At 48.5% G+C, this 24,718-nt stretch overlaps 4 protein-coding genes across 4 annotated transcripts; 1 reads left to right on the top strand and 3 right to left on the bottom strand.

Moving 5' to 3' along the window:
- Positions 1-910: 910 nt before the first annotated feature.
- nut1 (putative RNA polymerase II mediator complex subunit Nut1) lies at positions 911-3,070 on the bottom strand (the record flags this gene model as incomplete). The annotated part of the gene is made up of 5 exons (XM_026761381.1): positions 911-1,442; positions 1,497-1,997; positions 2,045-2,107; positions 2,152-2,402; positions 2,452-3,070. Coding segments are annotated over 5 exons (1,966 nt in total), but the record flags the coding sequence as incomplete, so codon positions are not given.
- An 8,383-nt stretch (positions 3,071-11,453) lies between these two features.
- On the bottom strand, positions 11,454-12,128 carry CDV56_107398 (uncharacterized protein; the record flags this gene model as incomplete). The annotated part of the gene is made up of 1 exon (XM_026761017.1): positions 11,454-12,128. The coding sequence occupies one exon, from the start codon at positions 12,126-12,128 to the stop codon at positions 11,454-11,456; it is 675 nt and encodes a 224-aa protein (XP_026613866.1).
- A 5,770-nt stretch (positions 12,129-17,898) lies between these two features.
- Positions 17,899-19,328, top strand: CDV56_107051 (glutamate dehydrogenase; the record flags this gene model as incomplete). Its single annotated transcript, XM_026760670.1, has 2 exons — positions 17,899-17,944; positions 17,998-19,328. The coding sequence occupies 2 exons, from the start codon at positions 17,899-17,901 to the stop codon at positions 19,326-19,328; spliced, it is 1,377 nt and encodes a 458-aa protein (XP_026613865.1).
- A 638-nt stretch (positions 19,329-19,966) lies between these two features.
- On the bottom strand, positions 19,967-22,958 carry CDV56_106867 (putative MFS monosaccharide transporter; the record flags this gene model as incomplete). Its single annotated transcript, XM_026760486.1, has 5 exons — positions 19,967-20,714; positions 20,771-22,022; positions 22,093-22,546; positions 22,604-22,735; positions 22,815-22,958. 5 exons carry the CDS (start codon positions 22,956-22,958, stop codon positions 19,967-19,969), a joined length of 2,730 nt encoding a protein of 909 aa, XP_026613864.1.
- Positions 22,959-24,718: the final 1,760 nt, after the last annotated feature.

The raw sequence follows: 24,718 nt of genomic DNA, 5'->3' as shown, positions 1-24,718 counted from the left end.
ATCCAGCTCCATCTGCCCCGCGCCCCCAACCCCCAGCTGCATGTTCTGGATGATGTTGTTGACGTCCAGGTTGGGAACCTGAGACGGCGGCGCCAGCAGCGCGTTGACCCGCCGGTACAGCCGCACGAGCACCTCCGCGCGCAGGGGGTCCTTCTCCGAGATCTTGGGCACGTTCTCGTGCTGCAGCGCCAGCACGTCGCGGAGGGTCAGGATCCCGCACCGGGGCAGAGCCTCCTTGTTCGGGTCCACGGGGTGGTGGATGTTCTGCTCGACGGCGAAGGATTCCGCCATGGGCGCGCAGATCAGCGTCGCTGCCAGGTCCAGCGCCAGGGCGCCGCTGCCTGCCTCGGTCTGTAGCTTCAGCTCCTCGATCAGAGCAGGAAACACGCGCGACGACCCCAGCATCCGCACGCCGGCGATCAGCTGGCGATGCGTGTAGGGAGGAGGTGCCATGCTGACCTCGGGGTTTGTGCTCCATAGCACCAGGGACTGGAACGTGCTGCGGATGCTGCCTAGCAAGCCGCCGCCGGAATGCGTCGTCCAACTCTCCAGTTCGGAGCGGTGGCAGCTGCCCACCCGCTGGAACGAGAGGCAGGGCTCCAGGGAGTCTAGGATCGGTTTGATGTCGGTGCGCGACGGGTGCCGGGTGCGGACATCTTTGAGCTGCTCTTCCAACATACGAGCGGTGATGTTCAGCACGGTCCGGTGGATCTCTCTGGCTTCGCCCGAGATGGAACTCGGATTCACTAGAGAGTGTAGCGTCTTTAAGGGTATTGAAGGGTCGAGTTCCGTCTCCCAGATATGGTTCCCCAACCACGTCAGCGCGAAGATGAGCGACGGCAAGAGAAAGGGCTCAAGCAGATCTACTCATGTCAGTATCTTGCAGTAGACCAGAACCATTACAACGTACATTCAAAGCCCCCTTTCAAAGTATCAAACTCGAGCTTTCCTGTCTCACATGCCTCCAAGCTCTGGCTGAACAGTGTAGCCACAAGCAGATAAAACTCCTGTGGACTGCAAGCCGACATGGTCTCCTCGCTGATACCTTCGGCGATGAACAGAGCCGCAATCCAGGAGCCCAGGTTCTTGTTCTGTTTCTCATCGAGAGCATCGAGTTTCTGGCTGCAGGATCCTCGCTCGAGCAACTTCAGAACAAAGGAATCATTACTCGAGATCCCAAGATCAGCCGGTCGCAGGTCAAACCGGTACCTGAAGGCCAGCACCAGCAGTAGAATGCTTCCAAACTCATCGTACACCGGTTGATTCTCGCCCTGATCTTCGTCCCAGTGCCAGGAGTCCAGTAAAGCGCAGAGCGGCTGCAGAACCTGCTTTGAGGTTCGGAAAAGCAAAACCACGTCCAGCGCCTGAGGCCGTCGAGACAGCGAATTGCAAATGTTCTTCAGTGTCATGGTCTCTTTTTGGCTGCAGAGATTATGCATGACCTGTCTACGTTAGCTGCTGCCTTGCCTAATCAGGTTCCGGACGCAAGAACAAACCTCTGTGATTGCACCAACGATCGCTCCCGCATTTCCCTCCATAGACTCGATCTCGTTGATCAACTGCTCCGCACGCTCAGGATTGGCGTTAATCTGCGACACCAGTTCGTCCTTGTTGTATCCCACAGGAAGGGTTTGCATGGGATTCTCACCCAACAATCGTTCTATGCTGGATTCAGGTATCAGTTTGTGCGAGGCACAGGCGAACAGAAACTCCTGGCGCACGTCGGACAGGACCGTGTTGCCCTGCATTTCGAACATCTGCGAGAATGACGGGAAGGTATTGGGGTCAAGCCGGCTCAAAGCATGGCTGATGCACATTTCCATTGGAATGGAGACCATGGTCGCCGCCAGCATGGCTGCAAAAAACGCGGGGAGCTTGTTGACCAAGAACGAACGAAAGACGAACATCGTCCGACTGGATTCATTACGATACATGCCGTTTGACAGGACGTCAAAAGCAGCGGTGAGGATTTCCTCAATGAGAGCTTCGTAGTGTCCCTAAGATGCGTCAGTCGGCCCGATTACCAGGACATCACTGCACATACTCCGTATCGATTCGCAAGGTAGTTGATCAGCATATTATCATCCACGAGGGGCCGGCCCACGAGCTAAAAGGTCAGCTTTGCACCAGCCAGACTCAAGCGATACTTACCATTGCATTGATATAGACGTAGAGACCTGCTCTCGAGTTGATGACCGGCCCGTCCATGACGGACGCCTCAAATTGCAGAGCATTGACATTCATATTCTCCATCATTGGAACATCCAAGGACTTTGGCGCTCGTTCCCCGTACAAATTGAATTCCTTTTGAAGTCCATCCAACCTGTTACGCAGAGGTAACGACACCTCAACGCAAAGGGGGAGATATGCCGAGAGAGCTTGGCCCAGCTTGACCTTTAACCCTGCAGCTTGAGATTAACCTAGGTTGATTCGGCAGTGGGGAGAAAATACCTTCATGGGAATCAGCTGAAAGGACCTCCAATCCCTTCCCAGTTCCTGACAAAGCAGCGAGGAGGATGCCCAACGATTCGAACAGCGACACCACATCCGGCGAACTCATCATCCCACTCGGGTGCTGACCTGGATCGAAATGACTGTTGTGCCATGCAACGACCGCATGGATCCAGTCAATAATAGAAAAGAAAATTGCGAGAGCTTCTGCGTTAGTTTTGGGAGCACTTCCCGTTGGTACAGAAAGCATGGCATCCTGGATGACTCGAATATCAGTCATCAGAGTATAGCATTTGGAACCGTCTCTGCCCTCTGACGTAGGCGATTCATGTATAGACGAGTATTTCAGAAGAGAGGTCAACACAGTGGACGTTCTGACTCTGCCCGTTCGGCACAGGCAGTCTATGTAGAGCGGGAGTAGTGGATCCCACTTGATCCTGGACTGGGACCGAGTCTGTAGCAGGGCATCAAGAAGTGCGTTCTCTGCAATTGGGCATTTTTGGAACAGCAGTTTCGACAGATCTCTGAACTCGTTGACATCGATTCGATGCATCAAACATTGACGGAAGAAGGTCCCCCATTGGACAGGGGGAGTTATATTCTGGGATGGTTCGATCATCCTGGCTCGAACTCAAACATAGCAATCTGCGATGATGACGTCTAAATAAGTATTTGATTATCCACGCTGGTTGTTCGTGCGAGACATTTTGCTAGACTTATGGGTCTGGAGTATGTGGTGGAATGAATGAATGAATGAATTATTCCTCCGGCTGTGCGCAGCCTAAGGCTGCATGTAGCCTCCGCGCTGATTATGCTGAGTCATCTATCTATGCATGTGACATGCCTTTTCTTAGTTCTCATGATTTAATCACCCTGTTGCCATAGCAAATCATATCACTGTTCTAACCACCTCTATGTTCGGTCTCTAATTCTTTTCCTGGTTGAGTCCTTCTCCTATGGGTTTCTTTCTCCTTGATCAGCCTCCTAATGCGTATGACATGTCCCCATATTAATTGCCTATTGCCACTCTCATTTCCCTACAGTATGTTTCCCATTATTTACATTTAAACAGAAAATGCTGTACTGTTTCTTGCCCCTCTATACATTCATAGGTTTTATTAGCTGTTTGTCTAATTCAATGTAGGTATTAATTTAATTAAGTGTGGCCTGTTCAGAGCTGTGCCAAGGTTGATGCTTATATCCTACTTGTCACAGGCTACGGCCTGGGCTGTGGTTGTCGGCCATGCCCTCAACCATAGAACATTCTAGAAGAACCATCAGGAAGAGGTTGGAACCCAGTGGAAGCTTAGGAACATGTATATAAGAAGGGGAGGGAGATGTATCTTCCTATTTCTCTCTCCAAGTTTGCGATATTCGTTAATATAGGATTGCCAGTTGAAAACAATACTGCCTACGCCCGTCTCACTACTGAGCTGATCATACAAGGTCCTAGTATGTCGTCCTGGAAGGGACGTATCAATCTCTCTTGTGTACTTGCTAAAAGGATTTTGTAGAAACTACTCCTTTTATGCCTAATTAAGCATATTCTGCATTTACCTCCATGCAGTGGATCTTGCGCGTTGGGTAGCCCAAGCTAGTAGATCTGGCTGAGCTCCCTTCTGGGTGGCGTAGTGGCTCACTACCTTAGCCATTTGAAGTCCTTAGTTCTGTAAATCATTTGCTATCCATCTGATCATAAGTTGGATCTCAATCTGCATCATCTGCTTGATTTATCTTATGATTTGCTGTATGACTTGCTGTCCTCCATGGGATCCTTGGTTGGTGATACACTATAGGCTAGATTAGTTAGTTGAATAGATTATGATACCTATGACGTCTGTCAAGGTTGGGGGTCCTTAAAGCAGTTCCCTCGCCAGCTGGAGTGCTTCCAGGATAGCGCCAAGTTGGGCAATATATAGGTCTATATGGTAGTCTGTCTCCACTGTTGTGGAGGTAGATTTCATAATTTAATTCCTAGTCACCACTGCCAGACTAATTCTAATCAGATTATTCTGTGCTAATCTGTAGGTGTAGATCTTGATCTTCAGTCTTTTAAAGGTGGTTTCTGTATTTTCTGTTCCTTCATGGCATATAACCTTTTGCCAGTCTAACTCCCATGGGGCAGAATGGTATAGTCTGATTATCTCCATGCGACTTTGTTCAAGCGGCAGTATCTAAGAGAGTGATCTACATGGTGATCTAGACTGCTGGTTGATGTTCTTTATACACTTAGCTAGTGGGTGAGTGCTTGGTAGGCTGTGGCATCTAATCTAGTAGCAGAAAATCCGCTTCTAAAAACAGATATCTAGGGGTTCAATGCTAGCTTCAGCCTTAGTAATTATTAAGGAGACTGAATAGTAGATCCCTGCTATGCTTTTTGCTATTAACTTCTGGATCATATGTAAAGGTTTAATAACCTAACTTAGGATATGCTTATGTTTGTTCAGAGTTATCCAGACTAATAAAGTATATGTGACTGTTAGCACTACTAGGGTGTTATAGAGTTGCTAAGCACTTTATGGTTGGAGACCCCTCAGCCTTAGTAGTACCCAGCTAGCTTTAATGCCTCTCTTGGTGACCCAGCTAACATGTTCTCTAAACTAGAGTTATTCATCAAAGATAACTCCTAGAAGTTTAACCATATTGCTTAGGCAGATATTCTGTGTTATAATGCATAGTGCTAGCCTTAGGGAGGGGTTTCATCTAGCATTCCTTGTAAAGTGAATGAATTGGGTCTTCTGTGCTTTAAATATTGCCCCTGATTGCATGGCCCACCCTAGTGTATGGGGGATTACCTCCTCTTATAGGGCTGATATATTCTCATCTGCTGATTGTCCAATCCACCAGCATGTGAAGTTGTCTATAAAAGCCATTGCACCCCTATTCTAGTTAATTAGTATCTTAACCAGGTCTGCATTAAAGAATAAGTAGAGGATAGGTGATAGGGAGGAGCCTTGGGGCAATCCTGGGTTTATAATCTCTATGACTTCTAAGCAGTAATCATTAATAATAATTAATGCTCTCTAATTTAAGCAGAATGCATTAATCTACCTTACTAGTTCAACTAGTATTTATCTTTCTAGGAGTTGGCAGATTAGGGCCTTCCTTATCACCCTATTGTAAGCACCTTTTACATCAAAGCTGACCATGCTGAGGACCTTCTTTTCTCTCTATGCTTTATAGATTTTCTTAACTAAGAGATTTAGTGTGTCATGGGTTGACCCCATGACACGCACCGCATTGTGTATGTGGCTGTGGTCATGTGGTTCCCTGTTAGTCCGCCGCCCTGTCACCTTAGCACGACGACTGTTGCGAGCAAGGCCCGCGATATGCTCGTGCCGCCTAGCAGGCACTCACGAAGCCATACAGCTCTGGGTCACGTGACAATGTAATAATCTATGTACTAACCACCCAGGTCACGTGACACCTCGCTAGCTGCGACGCGCAATCGGATATTTCTATCCAGGCCTGCAACCCCCTATTCTAGTCCTTCAGCGAGTTCTTATTGTACATACCTAGTCATAGGTTTTCCTACGGTCTAGCCCGTAACAACGACAGCCTATATCTCTCTTTAGCAATTCCACTTCGTTCCATCGCGACCGTAAGGGAGGCTAGTGGTACAAGATCTGTAAGGGACACTCTAGCCCGTGACATAGTGCTTGTTTGCTTGATTGTTTCTTTTATGCCCTAAAGTAGTTTAGTAGGAGGAGACTAAAGACTTTAGTATATTCAGATAGTCTTTACACTATCACTACCTCCAGCATCTTGCCCAGGGTAGATAGTAGTGAGATGGGCCAGTATGAGTTTAGTAATGTTTTATCCCGTCCTGGTTTATGCAATGGGATGATCTTCGCAATCCTCCATCTTGCTAGGACATAGCTGAGCTTGATCAAAGCATGAAATATCTGACATATATCTTTTCCTAATACTAGCCATAGTTGCTGCCATATTCCTGCTAGAATCTGATCTTCTCTAGGGGCTTTCTACAGGTTCATCTGCATTACTGCTCTTTTGATCTCTTTATCTATGATTAGATCTATTTACAGGGTTAGTAAGTTAGGGTTCCCTAATAGTTCTGAGCTTTCTAGTGTTGATAGGAAGAAGGCAGAGAGTAGAGATCTAGCTTTCTCTTCTTCTGTTTTAGCTGCAGGCCCGCTTCCTTCAGCACAGAGAGCTGGGATCAGCTTCCTGTTATTTATCTCTTTAGTATATTGTGCTGCTGTCCAGATATTTTCTGCTTACTCTAGGAACTCTGTCTAGTGCTTGTGCTTTTAATCATGAATGGCAGTGTGGAATTAATGGTGAAGCTGTTTAACTTATTCCTCTATATCAGGTTAGTTCACTCCATATCGCCGGAGCTGAGTCCACTAATTCTTGTTGTAGGTGTAGACATTATGGAGTTTAGTTAGTTCATCTGTCCACCACTGCTTGCAGTAGGGTGAGGGGTATACTTATGGTATGCAAACTTTAAGGGTTTCAGATACTTTTCCTATCATGAGTCCAAGCTGTCTCTCTAGCTCTTCTGGATCCTGTATCTCCAGGAGGGTTATCATGCTTTAGCTTATCCTGGTAACAATTTCATCCTAAGGGGCCTTTTTCCACATGTATCATGGGGGGTTAGTTATCCCTTTGGTAGGTCTTTACTGAGTTAGGCCAGTGAAAGTTGCTTTAATTACTCAGTGGTCTGACCTATATTCTATTAGGTGATATTAGCATAAGGTAAGCCTCTGCTTGAGGCTGTCTGATGCTATTACTAGGTTAATTATTGATTGCCAGTGGCCAGAGTCATATATGATAGTTCCCTGGGGAAGTAGGCTGTGTAGCCCATAGTCAAGCATTAGCTTAACTAGGGACTGGGCTTCCCCTTGTCGCCACATGTGTATGATATGATCTCCTCCCTATAATTAATTATGGCGGTTAAAGTCTCCACTGATAAGGATATCCAGCTTTGCTCTAAACTTCTTTTGCTAGGTGTGGATCATCCTTTAGATAATGTTCATTATTCTTATTAACTCTTCCTGCCCACTACTCCTATTTTGCAGTGGCAGATAGGCAGTTATAGCTAAGAGCAGGTGGTTATGATGGTAGAAAATAACAGCCATGATATCTGTTAAGCTTGTCTCAACTTATTATATCCCTTTTTAGTCCTTTTAGATCCAGATCATGCTGCATGTCTTAGTTGTTGCTTCCCCTTCTCCTAGCTTATCCTTTGGCATGATTGCCCTCTACTTATTATGGGTATGAGTATTTCTTTAGTTTTCTTTATATATCATATATGGTTCAGATACCATTAGTAAATTACATATTGCGAGTATTCTATCATTTAGGGAACTCAGTTATACTTCCCAGCTTTTCTGCAGGTTAGCGTGCATGATTCACAGCATTATAAGTATTAAGTTCTAAGATAGACTGCTTCCCTGACAGCTTTATATTTGCTTTCCACCTCTTATCTAGTTAACTTCTTCCTGCCACTGTGGGCACTGTTGGTCTGAAGCTTGGTGTATACCTCCATATGCGCCATACTTTTCCTCATGTTCATTGCATTCTTGCTTTTAGTGTGGTCCTAAGCATCTCTCACACACTACTAGCAGTCTACACTGTGACTGCTTATAACCATATCCTTAGCAGTTACAGCACCTTAGTGGTCACTGTAATTCAGAGGTAAATAAGACCTCTCCATAGATCTGTACCATTTTCTGGTGGAGCAGCCGGGTCGCATCACTTTCCTGAGGGAGGAATATCACCATCGACCCATAGGACTTTGGTCCACTAAGCTAATATAGCTTCCTCACTTCAGTGTTGTTTTCGTCTCTAAACTTCTCATAGAACTCCTCTCTTACTTCCCTATCCTTATTGAATATGTCTGACTTCTGTACACTGTCAATTTTGATAGGGAACCATGGTTTACTATTTAATTTTGCTCTGTTAAAGGTCTTAAGCCATTGCTAGTGTTCCCATATCATGTGAACATCCCCTTCACCAGCAAGAAACACCCTGACCATTGACCCTGATGTGACTTTGACCCCTTTAATTCTGACTTCCCCTGTGTCCTGGTGTTTTCTGAGTGCATTCTAGATTGCACTTTTGGCAGTGGCTCTATTAGCTAGTTCCCTCTTAGCATCTTTATCAGTGTTTCTCACATTAATGATTACATTCAGTAGTGTAAGCGCTGTAGTTATTACTTTTATTGCTAGTGAAATAGCTGATGATATAGTAACTACTAATGCCTAGCTTCTACCCTTGCTAGGTGTTTATGTGGCTAGTGTTGTTGATAGGGTGGTCTTGGATGTGGTCTCATGGATTTCTTAGACAGTCTTTTTGAGCTTATTAATTTGGTATAATTCTATTGTTTTGTTCAACTCATCAATGCAGCTTTGTAGACTCAAGATTTCCTCTTGATATTGCTTTTCCTGTTCCTCTAATGCCCTTTTCTACTCCCTATCTTTAGTCTGAAGCAACAGATGTAGCTTCTGAAGGTTAGCATCTTGGGGTTTGATTTTCTTTATAATTATATTCAAGGTAGCCTCTGTATTTATTATTGCATTTATGTCTTCCATAGACGTGTTTGTATGCGTCTGTTTGGTTATCCAGTTTCTTTGCGGCTCAACCTGGGTTTTTGTCCCCACAGCGCGTTCAAGGTTGTTAATAAGTCGATTTGGTTTTTGGATAGTTTGCTTGGAACATCTCCGAGCAGACAGTTCACCTGTCGAGGCCTCTGTGTCGGATTCGCTCATCTTCTAGCTCCCCTATGTGGTGGAAACTTGAGCGTCATCCTTTGTTTGGCTGGATCGAGTCACATGATATTATGTCACATGACCAGAGAGGGGAACAAATACACTGTATTATGCTTATGCCTACTCCGTATTCTTTGATCAAGGACAGACAGAGCATTGAGCATGAAAGGTAGTGTCTCTGGCGGGCTAGATGAGGTTTATGAAGGATAACTAATCCATCTAGATAAAGTATGTGATGTGCCACAGATATTCCGCATCTTTTATAGTCTATTGAAGAACATTCTAAAGAATGATTAACTGATTGAAACCTGGAATATTTCACAACTATATTCTTACAGGAGAATTAAGCAAAGTCAGCTTGTTCCTCTAAATCCTCCCATCTAGGAATCTCTCTTGTTAAGGGCTGAGTACCACAGAACCACACGCACGTAAGATCTTCAAACCATAAAATCCATGCTATTACTACAAAGCATTTGCAGAACCACAGGCTCTTACTCCATTACTCCAGAAGAATTTGCAAAAGACATACTCTGTGTACCTAGAAAACCACCCCAAAACACCAACATCAACAAACTCCGACCCTTGAACCAGGCTACCAGCTAAGATACAAGATTGGCTCAACCCTCTCGATCTAATAAAACCTCCGAACAAATAACGTCTCAGATCAGCCAGATGCTAGTACCGCGACTAATCTAGTCCTTCGATCCCTGCCCAATCATGCGCTGGTCCTGGATATCCCCCTTTCAGGCCTGTTACCTGTAAGCCGTGGACGAGGGTACGTAGCTTTCAATTCTGCCATTGGGATAATCTAGATCTAGAAATTGGAAGTCGTAAACCGTATGATAGACTTCCAAGTTCCAACACGGGCTGCGGCCCACATTCTCACTAGGTAGGCCGTCAGAATGAAACATCAAATCGGGGGATATCTTGATTCTTGAGCCCAGAATTGAGTGTGGGTTACCTGGTGTAACTTGCAAGTCATGCAATACCATTTCTTGTTAATATTATTGGCATCTCATCTGACACTGTGTGTCATCTCTTAGAAGCTTGAAGAATGGAGGAAGATAATTCCGAATCAGTCAGAAGCCTCAAGCCTGAAGGGCTGAGTGGGCATTGGCTTGATACGTACTTCGGCTTGGTATTATCCTGTATTTTCGGTCGATACATCGAGTTTCAAGACAGGTATAGAGTAGACAGGTAAATTCTGCTTCTTTTGGTAGCCCAGAGGTATTGCGTAAAGTTGCAGAGACCAGACCCTACCTTACCTTACAAGAGCTTCGTAAATTTCATCAGGTAACTTCAATACCAATGTGTTTAATCCTTAAAAACTGCTGGTCCCGCCATCAGCTACGCCACAACCTATGCCATTGCTGTGCTATTGCGAACTGCTAAGTCTGGAAGACTCATGGGTTGAGTGTCTAATACCCCCTATCCTGGGAACAATGAGATAGAGTGTCTAGGTTGCCAGACACCTACACTCAGTGATGATTCAGGCTACATTCAAGCAGAAACTCACGGTAACTAAAAACATTTTCTATTGCCGGAGTGAATCTTGATAGCCCTACCAGGCGACCAGTTTTCCGATTCTTCTCCACCAGCAAACCAAGGAATTGACCGAAGCCCCCTCCCAAGCCGTCCTGGAGTCGTAATCCGGATCACCGAGACAAACCGGTGGGGTTCTCAGGTCGACGCCCTCAAAAATCTGCCCTGACAACTTCCGAAAAATCTTCCAACCATAGTTCTGTAATCCTTCCACCTCCCAGGCAGCCGGACGCATTCGCCCTAAAAGGTATGGCTCAGGGGTTCTGCGTCCGGGAAATTCCCCGTGGCCACAGCCTCACAACCGGCCCTCGAAGGATGAAGTTATTCGGCCGTAAATCTCGATTCACGAGAAGCGCCTTTTGTATTCTCCAGAGACTCAGCCGGGCTGGGCCTACACAATGGCGAAGCATTACATAGAAGCATATTTTGATAATCGGATGCCCCGATGGTTGGTGAGCGTGCCAACAGGGACAAACCTAGAGGCGGGAAGCCACCTCCTATTCTCAGTGTTATTTTCTTTTCGGACATCCGTAGGGTCCTTTCACAAGAGAAGATGCAATGACTGCAAGGTAGTGAGACGAAGCACAGTGGTTTGTTCCCCAGGCGGGATTTAACTCTACCCGATCGAACGAGTCTGTTGTGCATAGTATAACACCTTTTGAAGAGTATTAAACTCGGAGGTAAACTCGAAGGGGGCATATCAATCGGACCTTATAACCGCCGACGTTACCCTCTTGAGCTCCGAGGACGCGACATATGTGAAGAGGAATCTCGGAGAGCATCAGGAGCCCGGGGCCCAACCATCCAATCTTCCATTGCAAGCCACTCACTCCAACTTCTCTCCGCGGCCTCGATCTCGGAATCCAGTGTCCCTTGTAGGGGCCGCAGGAAGGGAATCGTCTCTAGAGGAGGCATATCGTAATCTCTCTTAACGGCGGCCCAGCCGCCGCTCTTCGCGGCGAAGAGGTAGTTGCGACGTTCTTGTTCGTGGAGATGTCCAACGCCTGCGGTCCAGTCATCGCCGAAGAATCCTTGAAGGACACCAGGAGAATCCATACCCGTGGCTACTAGACGTCGGATATAGGGAATGAGGGAGACAGAGGGGGCCGGATGCGAGGATGACTCGGAGGAAGAAGACGTCTGTCCCGCAGAAGGCGTTGATGCTTTGCTAGGAGAGTTGGAGACTGGGTGCGGTGTTCGTTGGAAGGGTAGACGAATGTTCAGAAACGCGCACAGTGCTTGAACGGTGACACTATGTTGCGCATGGTCTAGGAAGTATCGCTGACAGTTCTGATAGTGGGGGTACCACTCGAAGATATCCGAGGTGCCATGCCCTGCTCCCTGGGACGACCCAGAGAGTTCAATTATTGTGGCGGGATCGAATTGCTGAGCGGAGTCCATTTTGGTTCCAGGCGAGGAACTTGACTGATCGAAAGGATTTCTGTAAGGAGTACCCGACTTAGCCATTGGCCTGGTGGTCGCTTGACTCTTTCTTCAAAGACATGAAGGGGAATGCAAGAAGATGCCACCGGTAATGATCTTTGCGCTTTCGAGCGTTTCCAGGAAACGCTCAGCGAGACGCACAGCAGAGAGGGACAAGAACAAACGGGGTGAGAATTACTTGTTCACAAAGACACCCCTACCTCGGCGGATCAGGAGAGACACCCTTCGTCGAGGAGACGGAGAGGGGGAAGATGAAGAGCGGAACAGGTTTCTAATGGCAAAACCTAGGCTTCTACCAGGGCGGGAATCGTTCTCGGACATCTGCTAGGCGTGCTCCATCTAGAGACAAGACTGATCTCTACCTTATGCCATGTAATGTAGTCGAACCGAGATGATTGAAAATCAAGTGTGTAGCGGGGAAACAGAGCCGACAATGCTTCGGAACGAACAAACCCATCGAGGACAGGAAACGAAATGGACTAGAAGTACATGTCGAGTAATGGATCGTTGCAACAAGGAGATCAGGAAGAAAAGAGGGAGAGAAGAAGAAATGGATGACAAAGGAGGCTGCGTGGGTAAAAAGAAGCGGAGCTGGGACTCGGACTTGTATAACTAGTCGAGAGCGAACAGAGCTGGAACGGGTCTACCCGATCAAGCAATTAGGACTGCTTATTAGAGAAACTAATATAGAACATTGTGTACCTGAATTACTATTCGACCATCGAGTAGCTATCGTTTCCAATGATTTCAATGCTCCCTTCCCTTGCCTTTTCCCCAAGGACCTATGGGTGATTGAGAATTTTTAACGAGAAATGACGGGCCATAGCTGACAAGAAAAAAAAAACAACGACTGATTCATAATTCGATTCAGATCTGAAGCCAGCGGAACGACTCACTGGTCCATTGGATGTGGAGAGATACAGATCGATGCAAATCGAATCAATGGATGCATGGTGACTGGGTACTCCGTCCTTAGCGGATGGCAAAAAAGCCATGTTCATCGCGTGTCCTTTCGTCCTTCTGGTGGATACGCCATACGTGTAGAGCCTTGGCCAGACCAGAAATGAAACATCTCTCTCCAGCATACGGGAATGCGACTACCTAGAAGTGAGCATAAAGAAGGGATCTCTATGGCCCAGACAAGATTTCAAGGCCCAAGGATCAATTGGATCAAACTGTATTCGTAGGTTACAATTACCGCGAAATCATGGACTACCTCGTCTAGCTTGACTTTTCCGGTCTGCTTTCTCGCATTCTGGTTGGTTTGTGGCTGCTCTTTTGCAAATTCTCTGGGCCGGTAACCTGGTAATACCAAACTTACTTTAACAGCCTGTACCTGAACCCTTAGGCAGGTACATACCTACCGTACATATATGCCTATCCATGGACCTTCCAGAACAGGGACAGGGAGGGAAAGCACTCGACGGCCCCTGTTCTCAAAGCATCCTCCAAGATTTGAGATGGTCCAATCTAAATATGGCTTTGATGAGTATCAACTTCACTCTGTCCATATTGGGCATGCAGAAGAGCCACATTGCGCATGCCTAGAGGTAGTACTTAGTTATCATTACAATCACTTCTGAGATGCAATCAGCGGTGAGCCTCTCAATAGAGAATCCCTCTATCAGACCAGACTTTTGTCAAAAGCACTTCTACCTCTAGCCATATATCGGGGCTGAAACCCGAATGACCCATCTATTCTCAGCTCTCTGTCGGACTCGGAATTTGCCACGCTGGGCATGACATGCGAATCTTCCACAGCAGCCACATGATGCCCCAGGCCTGAAGGACATACCTGCAATGGATCCTGCCTGAGCTGACGATATCAACTTGTTGCTGTTTCTATGTGTTCCTGTCTGCTTGATTCAGATGGTCGTCACCTTACAACCAGTCGATCAAATTTACACTACCCGCATTCGCTATGGTAATTTCTGACGACAACAAATTTATGCCCATTACCACAACTATACATTCATCTACCTAACAACATGGATATGATCGCAAAGGGTAAAAGGATGAGCGGTGAGGCGACACCATCCACCGCGATGTCTACAATGCAAGTAATATGCACCAACCCGGAAATGTCTTTCGACAGAGATTTGTTCCTTGTGGTGGTTCAAAAGCTTCTAATGGTTCCAGGTACGGTCCCGTCCTCGAGGCTGGAATGTGGCCCTGCTTCATGGGATATCGTGACAATGTTCAAGTGTTTATACAGTGATCAGTTGAGAGGTCATTCTTCAAGTTGGAAGCCATGTTCCCATACCATAACAGGTATTCTCTGCGAATGGTTGTAGAGCCTGTCTGCCCTTCAAAGAATTGGTCATTGTGCAGGTGAAGGCGATATGCAGGTTTACCGTTGTTGTACAACGCAATCTACTATTCTACCTAGTATATCCATACCTGATATATTTCAGATCGATCAGGCCGAGTTGATTACCTTGCGTATGCACGAGCCCCAATAGTGAGCCATTAGGCTGGCGATTTCATTTCCAGAAATCTACCTGCATGAAGTGATCAGCATATCTGAAGAATGAAGACCTACATGTGACTGACAGTCTGGGACTCTGAAGATTGAAGGGAAAGACGGGATATATAGTTTGTTTAGAGTACTGGTAGATGGACTTGGATATATTTCAGGCAGTTAAGTTGCAAATTACAGATACTTATGATACAGTACCATGAGATGATAGTACCAGACACAATGGAACCCTCAGATTCGTCCGCCCTAACCACGGTCTCCCTTCTCACTAGAGAAGTTTGAGACCTGAGGAGGGACTATCGTCCACTAAGTGAAGTATCATTGATGTTGGACCCTGGTTTCGACGTATTGATGTATTCCAAATCGGACTCGGAGACACCGATACCGACGCCACAGGATCTGCAACAATACAACACAGCCACACGATCAAGGCTCGCCCTGGTGGCTTTGCATCGTGCGATGTAATCCCTACTCCGTACGCTGATGAGATTGACAATTGCTGTGGACTCGCCCTCACCAGCCGCATCCCTGCAAGGATGTTGCACCGAGCTGTGATTGAGGTCAGCAGTGAGCTTTGTCCGCTGAAAGATCCACTACTCGATTGGCCTCGGAGTCCGGCTGGTAGCCCGGGGGCCGGGTTGAATGGATTTGCCACCCAGTAGTCAGTCGATAGGCGATTGAGCAATGAGATCGGCGTACATCGAGGTCCCAGCTTGGTTTACTCCTTGCTGAGTGAGGGGATAGGACGATCGACAGGATTATGCGGTATGCGTGCCTGAGGAGGACTCGGCTGCGGACAGCGTGAGGGTACTCAGTATGTCTAAAGGATATGATAGGTATTATTATTGCAGCTGGAATGAGGTATGCGGTTGTTTGGTAGAGGGTACAATTGAAAGGAGCGATCGTCAATAGTCTGTCAGTCCTGCGCATGCTGCTCGTTCTGGCTCGCATGGCAGTGGGCCTATATTGCCATGTTATGGCCTGCCGGCGCCACTATCAGTGTCTGTTTCGGCCGAAAATGGGTGATGAAGGGGTGAGTGGTGCAGTACTCCGCATCCAGGGGGCGATGCATAGGAATTAGTACAATATATGACATGTCATCTCCAGTCAGGCGCCCCAAGATGGTAATTGATGGTTACCAACTGCAGTACCTGAATGTACTGGTTCTACTGGGATATTCCCAAAGAGAGAACGGTCTGCGAAACAGTCGAAGGGATCGGATACGTCCAATTGCATTCCATTTCTGTGCTCCTTGCTTCTTCACTGATAGCCCTAGCTTTGGAGCGGAGCCCTGGACCCTGTTACCTGGTAAGACGATGCATTAGACAAGAGCTTAGCATGTGATCTTCCAGTACTGCGTAATATGGAGTGGTCAGGTGGAGATGGTACGGTAGTGCTATCAACTTGCAAGTGAGCGTTGAGAACAGATTCGAGGATCTAAGAATACTGGGGAGTTAGGCGGGTAAATGGTCGGTTCTCCTTTTCTGGTACTCAGCGTTTAGCTGCCATTCCGCCATCTTTTGCTGTCGATCGTGCCTCTTACTGTCCAGGATAGCATGGGTGATCTGAACTGAGCATGGACTGAGTGTTGTGGTTTTAGCCAGAGATTATTCCACCTGGAAAACATCATTAAAGAAGAACTATGATCAATCTGAATATTGATGCTGTGATAGGGATAAACAAATGCCTGAGAAGTGAAAGAAAGTATAGAGAACGAGGACTTGCGCCGAAGAACAAGCCTAAGGCATCATCTTGGCGCGACAGTCCGACTTATCCGGGAGCGGAGTTGACTCCGAGTCCCCGAGGACTAAGACTGCTAGGTTTGATTTAATTTACCCGCCCCAGGCGAGATAGCAGTGTCTGGCAGTCTGACTCTCACCGAAGCAGTCTTTCCGGTCGCTGATGGCATCTCATATGGCAACTCGATATCTCTCGGTGAAAAGCTAATATGTGAGAACTATACCCTGGACGAAACCGAGTCTCAATCGTATGATCACGGTGCACTGTGCAGTCTGCGACTCTGCGCAGTGTGCAACTGCAACTAATCACAATGTTAATGATTATCCGCCAACCCCACGGGATGCGGATGGCCCACGCTTCACCGGTAGACCGGGGAATCCCGATTGCAGTGTCCACTTTGACTCGTCAACCTTCACAGTTTCATCTATAATTTTCCCCCAATTAACAAGGTCTTTGCTTATTCCACAGAATAACTACGTATACTTTCAGCTGAGAAACCACATCGTAGTATGGGAAGGTTGGGGTACTCCTGCCTCATTGTGTGGACGACTGGACGGCTTTACTCCTGGTACTTCAGTATCGCCCACCTTCGGAGTGATTTCTTCCGATTAGTGCTTTGATATGGGGTGCAATGAAGCAGGCGACGCTCACTTTGTTTCGTAGAGACTGGAGAGACAAAAGGTGGCAGACGAGCTGTGGACTAAAGCGGTTAGTGCCAGCTGATAATAAGGTAAAACGATCAGATAAGATTTTCGATGGAGTCTGTGGAACTGCCAGGGACGCAACCTGATTGGGCCAATCCACACGTGATGTGCTGACAGAGGAGGTGTTGAGTCAGTGACCACTAAAGCTTGGCATGACTGGAAGTCTTACAGTTAGACAGGGACTGGAGAAATGAAAGATCAACCTGACAAATAATCTTTCCAAATCATTTCAGATATGAAAGAAGAAAAATTTGTGAGGTGGCCACACTCACGATGATTTCCCGGAACCCGAAAGCGGACAGGCTTGGGCGGGTTTCCGCCGATAGATAAGCAGCCTGCAATCTGTGACCTTAAAGTATCGAATAACAGTTACCTCCACCCGAACTTCGGAACTTTCCCCTGCCCAATCATCGTCCTCTCCCTCTTTCGTTCTGGCAGTGTTTCCTCCCAATCCCGGCCTTGTGTGCCGGCAATTCTGCTGCTCATCACGGCCTCTTGTTGGTTCCCTGCAAATCTGGCTGCTGTCCTCCATACTAGGTACCAGTCTACCTCTCGTCCGACTCCGGCATCCATCTTTCGCCGTCCTCCGCTGCCCCTCCTCCCCCCCCCCTCCTCTGTCCTCCATCTCCAGCATAAATACATCTCCATATCTCTTGTTCTTCTTCGCTTCTTTCTTGCTCATTCATCCCATCTCTCTCTCTCTCTTGTCAATCGATTATACCTTATTGTCTCTTCCATAGACTGTTAATCGACAGTCGCCACTTGACCTTTTCCTAAGAGACAATACCATCTACCCATATTCAAAATGTCTAACCTTCCTCACGAGCCCGAGTTCGAGCAGGCCTACAAGGGTATGTTACACAATCTCACTTTCGTCTTCTGGATTATTTTAACAATTGGATAGAGCTTGCCTCTACCCTCGAGAACTCGACTCTCTTCGAGAAGAACCCTGAATACCGCAAGGCTCTCGCCGTCGTCTCCGTCCCCGAGCGTGTGGTTCAGTTCCGCGTCGTCTGGGAGGATGACAACCACCAGGTCCAGATCAACCGTGGTTTCCGTGTCCAGTTCAACTCCGCTCTTGGTCCCTACAAGGGTGGTCTCCGTTTCCACCCCTCCGTCAACCTGTCCATCCTGAAGTTCCTTGGTTTCGAGCAGATCTTCAAGAATGCTCTGACCGGTCTGAACATGGGTGGTGGTAAGGGTGGTTCCGACTTCGACCCCAAGGGCAAGTCCGACAACGAGATCCGTCGCTTCTGCGTTGCCTTTATGACCGAGCTGTGCAAGCACATCGGTGCCGACACCGACGTCCCCGCCGGTGACATTGGTGTCACCGGTCGTGAGATCGGTTTCCTCTTCGGCCAGTACCGCAAGATCCGCAACCAGTGGGAGGGTGTCCTCACCGGCAAGGGTGGCAGCTGGGGTGGTTCCCTGATCCGTCCCGAGGCCACCGGCTACGGTGTCGTCTACTACGTCGACCACATGATCAAGTATGCCACCAAGGGCGCCGAGTCCTTCGCCGGCAAGCGCGTCGCCGTCTCCGGTTCCGGTAACGTCGCCCAGTTCGCTGCTCTCAAGGTCATCGAGCTCGGCGGTTCCGTCGTCTCCCTGTCCGACAGCAAGGGCTCCCTGATCGTCAATGGCGAGGGCAGCTTCACCCCCGCCGAGATCGACATCATCGCCCAGCTCAAGGTCGACCGCAAGCAGCTGTCCGAGATCGCCGCGACCGAGGCCTTCGCCACCAAGTTCAAGTACATCGAGGGCGCCCGCCCCTGGGTCCACGTCGGCAAGGTCGACGTGGCCCTCCCCTCCGCCACCCAGAACGAGGTCTCCGGCGAGGAGGCCCAGGCCCTGATCGACGCCGGCTGCAAGTTCATCGCCGAGGGCTCCAACATGGGCTGCACCCAGGCCGCCATCGACATCTTCGAGGCCCACCGCCAGGCCAACCCCGGCGCCGCCGCCATCTGGTACGCCCCCGGCAAGGCCGCCAACGCCGGTGGTGTCGCCGTCTCCGGTCTCGAGATGGCCCAGAACTCCGCCCGCATCAGCTGGACCGCCGAGGAGGTCGACTCCCGCCTCAAGGGCATCATGGAGTCCTGCTTCCGCAACGGTCTCGACACCGCCGTCAAGTACGCTACTCCCGCCGAGGGCGTCCTTCCTTCCCTGGTCACCGGTAGCAACATCGCTGGTTTCACCAAGGTTGCCGAGGCCATGAAGGAGCAGGGTGACTGGTGGTGAACGCCTCCCCCCACATGAGACATTATGATGACGACTTTTTTTCTGAGCGATTACCCTTTTTTCTCTTTCCTCTTTTTCTGGTTGATCCCAAACGCATCGTTGGACGATAGAGGCGCCGGGTTTTGGATATTCGGATTCCATTCTTGTATAAATTTCTCATGATTAGAGCATTAGCTTACATCATGATTCAATATATACCATTCTCAATATTCTCTTTCCATCATCAGTCTTCAGCTCCGTATGTCGTATTTGAACTTGTACCTGAAAATACTGCAGTCATCGGCCAAAGACCCATTCGACCTTGGCAGCCGGTGCTGTGTTCCCAGATTCAAGAAGAGGATGAAGGGGATTGAGGACATGAATATCATTAGTATGGGAATATATTACAAGTAGATATAGTTATAGATCTTTTGGGTACCAGGCACCATCCCTACCGATGAATAGGTATTGGCAGACCTCAGGTATCGAGTATATACTCCGAGAATATATAGTAACAGTAACCCCGTGGCCACTCGGAACACCGTCGCTGAATGCGCAAAAAGGAATGTAAAAAAAGACTGTAGATTTCTTTCGTTCCAAATTAACCAAGGTTGGGTATCATGTGGGTATACCAAGAATGACGTGAATATATGCAAGGTTCATGACTCCGGCCCCGGGGCGAGGTCGTGCATGAGCCCGCCGCCGCTTCTGGACGACGATGACGATGATGACTGCTTCTTTGGAAGATTTTTTCTGTCCGGACTCGACACCGGAGAATGAGTTGTTTCTGGCAGGTTGATGGCAGGAAGTGGATCGGTCAGCACGCTGCGGCGGCGGGACAAGACCCCGCCAACTGATGGGTTGTCTTTCTCCCGACGAACGGGAGCGGTGGTTTTGTTCGGGGTCATGTGGCTGCGACGACGTCGATGACGGCGGAGATACTCGTTGGGGACGCGGTCGACCTGCTTCTTGGCGGCAGGGACAAAGTTCAAGTAAACGGGAAAGATAGCGCCGGCGGAGAAAAGAGCGACAAGGACGCAGTACGAGTAAGAAACACCCCGCGCAAGCTGTGCGGCATACTGCGCGAAGGGGAAGAAAGCCCCACCGCTAATGGCCATGGCCAGCAGCGAAGCAGCCGTTTTCGTGTGACGGGCGGTGCCACGGAGGGACAGGGCGAAAATGATGCTGAATGCGCCGCTCTCAAAGAGGTAGACCATCAGACTCATGGCGACCGCCGTGGAGCCGGTCGTCTTCATGCATAGCACTGCGAACACAATCATGCCAATGTACGAGAGCATCAGGATCCATCGTGGTTTCAGGAACCACTGCAGGAAGGCGGCCAGGAACCGTCCGACTGCAAATACAGTGTGTCCGATCGACAAGTATTCGAAAGCGCCCAGGCCAGAGCTACAACCGAGTTAGCGGTCTGGGCTGGTCATTCCATGCAGTGGAGGGATTCTTACTCTGGATTCGCAGCATTGACAAAGGTATCGAAACTCTGCGAAAGAACTTCCTGGCCGGCCACATAGAAGAATTGGGAAAACACCCCAAGCCCCAGGGTCAACCACACCACAGGCACTCCGAGCACTTTGATCATATTATCCTCCCGACGACGGTTGGCCAGTTCCTCCAAATCATCATCGGACGCCTCAGGGATGGGCAGATAGTAGAAGGCCACGGCCAGGAGCACATCGAACAGAGCGATCCCCAGGTAGGTCCATTGAACGTCGACCAATCTTCCCACATCAGTGACCTTTTTGAACAAGACTTTTTTGGCCAAAAGGGGCGAAACGACGCTTCCAATGGCCTGGACACCCTGCGAGATATTGAGACGGATTTCCGAGTTCTCCTGCGGTCCGCAGAGAGCAATGAACGGATTGGCGGCCGTCTCCAACACAGCTAGGCCGAAGCCTACGATGAAATTCGAGATTGTAAAGGCGGAATACGAGGCCAACACGGCCGATGGCCAGAAGATGAGCGTCCCACATGCGTATATACATAGGCCCGTTATGAATGTCGACTTGAACCCCCAGCGCTTCAGCACAGTTCGACCGACCAGTGGCGGACCCACCAAGTACCCACCAAAGTAGACAGCATGGAGACCCAGGGAGCGCCAAGAGTCCAAGCGGACGATCTCCTGAAATTGAGTGTTCAAGATGTCCAGTAGCCCATACGCAAAGCCCCACAAAAAGAAAAGGATGGTCGTCAGTGCGTTCGGAGCGATAGATTCTTTGTTTGTCAACTTGAGCATGCTTGGCGGGTTGCTCATGTTCACAAAGTCGAAAAATGTGATACTGTGTGGAGAAGACGTGCTGGTCAGGGTGGCCGTATTGGCTTCCGTATCGTGACGAACCGATTCGGGAGTAGTCAGGAACTCCAGCATGTCCATGGGTCCCGACTGCGTTCCTCGAGCGTCAATGACACTACCACTGCTACGGCTTCCTGACTGGGATGCTTTATTCCGGGTGCTGCCGGATTGCGAAGACGATAGCGGTACATTGACAGGGGCTGCGATAGCTCCCCGGGGCACGGCGGCGGGAGGCTCAACCGAAGGAGGATGATTCAAATCAGCCGTGGTCTGAGTGTTCTCGTCCGTGTCTCTGATCATCTTCGGGATGAGACGAGCCACAAGGGGCTTCAGACTTGGGACACACGCGCACATCACAGACACATTGACTTCGACAACTGACCACATGAACGAGAGAGAAGCGTACCCTAGATGCGTCGTCAGTGATCATGCGGAACTCGGGGGGATAGATGGAAATTATACAGCTGAAGTCATCACCAGCGGCAGATTGATAATGGATATCTTTGAGCGCGATTTGACGGGAAGTGGCTGCATTTTGGATGTAGGCAATTCTGATTACATCGACCACGGCCACGAAGAAACCGAAGCTAAAGGTGATGACGAGGATAATCTTCTGTTTCCGAGGAAGGCGCATCTGTGTTAAAATGGGGATTGGGATGAACAAGATGGCCAAATCGGTAATGATGTTTACGGGCGAGGAAGAAAGGTATAGAGTGAGGATATCTATACAATGCGCATTCGGCGGCAAAGGATAGGAGAACGCAGCCTCTACCGGATGACATTGAAACACATTGACGAGAGTGAGGGCCAAGCCAGCTGCATTGATGACGAAGAGAGTCACGTAATTGGCCCAGCGAAAGACCTTTTCGCCCTTGGTCAAGGTCAGGTAGAAGACGAGGATGGAAGTTTTGACGGCCATCAACGCTGGATTCTATGGCATGGTATCAACAATGACCATTCGTACAGTCTGAGGCATCAGATTACTCACGTAGAGGACGGTAAAGGCATAGTCGGCACGGTTGAGACCAGGTCGATCGCTGGTTGGGATATCATAGTCGTGAAGACCCAGACCCTTGCTGGTCGCGTAGAAGAGCGAAAACGAGAAGCCAAAGTCGATCGCCTGAAGATGATTAGCTTTTTCCCATGCAGCCGGGAAGTTGTCAAGGAGTGCGGAAGGCCTCAGAGAGTCCGCGACATACCCAAGCCAGTAGCATCAGGTAATCATGCAGGCCAACCTTTCGCACGACGAAAATCCGCGACACGAACCGCAGAGCTACAAAGACAGTCGCGAGGGCGAAGAATATGATTGAGACCACCAGTACCTCTGGTCTGCGATCCGCCATATTGGACGAACCCGCATAGACCCCGGACCACAGACCAACCACGAAGGCTTTAGACCCGCTCAGAAGCGATTTATAGAATTAAGCTCCCAGACGGAGGATATGTACTCGAGACTCGACTGCAAAACGACCCCATTGTCACCGAATCGCAAGTTCGGAGGGGGGAAAGTGGGACGACTGGCCAACAGTTGAAGGAAGCCGAAGACGGCGGAGAAGAGCGTATAACTTGGTAACTTGGTCGCGGGTCCAAAGGAAGGGCAGAGAAGCAGATGGTGAAGAAGATGTCGAGGAAAGACTGGAAAAGAGGAATTGAACAGGGTTGGAATGAGGGATAGATAAAATACGAAGAGATTGGAAGATCGAGGGCTTGAGGAAGAATAGATAGAGAATAGAAGAAGGGAATGACAGTGGAGAAAAGATTCCGGGGATGTGAGGGGGAAATGGAATAAGAGGAAAAGTTGGGAGCGGAGAAGTTAGTAACCACCAACTTTATTTGTGTGGCTCGCGTGGGCCAACAGAACCATAGGAATGAGGGATAAGAGATGTGTGATTGATGCTATTGATGATATTCTCGAGGTAAATAGGGGTTGTTTTCTTTTTGCGAAGAGAGGACATTGGATTCTTGACATTTACCCGACTGACTAGGAACAGCACCAATATTTCTGGGCATGCAGGGAAGAAAAAACATGGAAGGGCGATCATCGGAATGTGAGCCGCAGACGGAATATCATTTATCATGTATCATGTATCATTTATCATCAGAGTTACTTGATGAGAGTACTTTTGTTCATAGAGTTCTCTGTAAACTGATCATGTTACCATAATGATATTGTGTGAGGTCTGAGTGCGTCCATTGTCATCCATCAAAGTAAATGCTCGTCCCACCGACGTAATCATAAGCCATGTCTCAAATCCTGCAACCTTCCAAGGCTTCATCTCCAACAATTTTTCACCAATTGCAGACGATCCTGAACTAGTCTACCACAGTTATTGTTCGCTGTCAATATCTCGTGTGGCCTTTTTTTCCATCCATGGCGCCGTTGAAGTTTTGACTTCCTGAGTGTCCTGGAACCAACGCCTCCCTCATCTTGACTCGTCCATCACCACAGGAAACCAAGAAATCCGTCCATCAATCAGACTCGAGGTCTCGCAGAGAAAGCTTTAATCTTCCTGTTCCAGGGGAAGATCATCGTTCCCCTCTTCCGTCAATTCGGACCATCCAGTTGGATCTGCTGCGCTTCGAAACAGTCTCCCTTGCAGATTATTGGGTGATCTCTGGGAACTCAGGGATAGAAGCAACAATTGCAAGACCAGATGAACGTTGACATTCGAGTATATGTCCATCATCAAGGATATGGATCGGTTTCCATTGAGTAGGGGAGTTCTTCTTGATGCCTGAAACACCAGGTTGGGTAATCTTCAAGACTCAGGGGCCAGTTCGAGTCGATTTTATTGTTCAGTGATCTGATTTGATCAATATCATCTGATATCGCTCTCATCAACAATTATGTGTGTCTCATTAGACAAATGCCTCTCGTCTCGTCTGTTGATGGAGGACATTTTCTCGAAAGACCGCATATCGATCGCCTGGACGATACGTTCACTTCCATCACCCCTCAACGACCAGGTAATTCTCCTCTTCTTCACATCAAATATCGCAAGTCAAGATCAATCATCTGGTTACTGTTAGTCATAATCTGCGATGAAGATGCAGAGATACTCGCTTAACCTCGAGATGCGACTCTTAAAGTGGAGACTCTCTC

This window comes from Aspergillus thermomutatus, assembly GCF_002237265.1.
Source record: "Aspergillus thermomutatus strain HMR AF 39 chromosome Unknown NODE_113, whole genome shotgun sequence".
In the NCBI taxonomy this organism is placed as follows: domain Eukaryota; kingdom Fungi; phylum Ascomycota; class Eurotiomycetes; order Eurotiales; family Aspergillaceae; genus Aspergillus; species Aspergillus thermomutatus.
The sequence above is the reverse complement of the archived record's forward strand: the minus strand, read 5'-3'. Positions and strand labels throughout refer to the sequence as shown.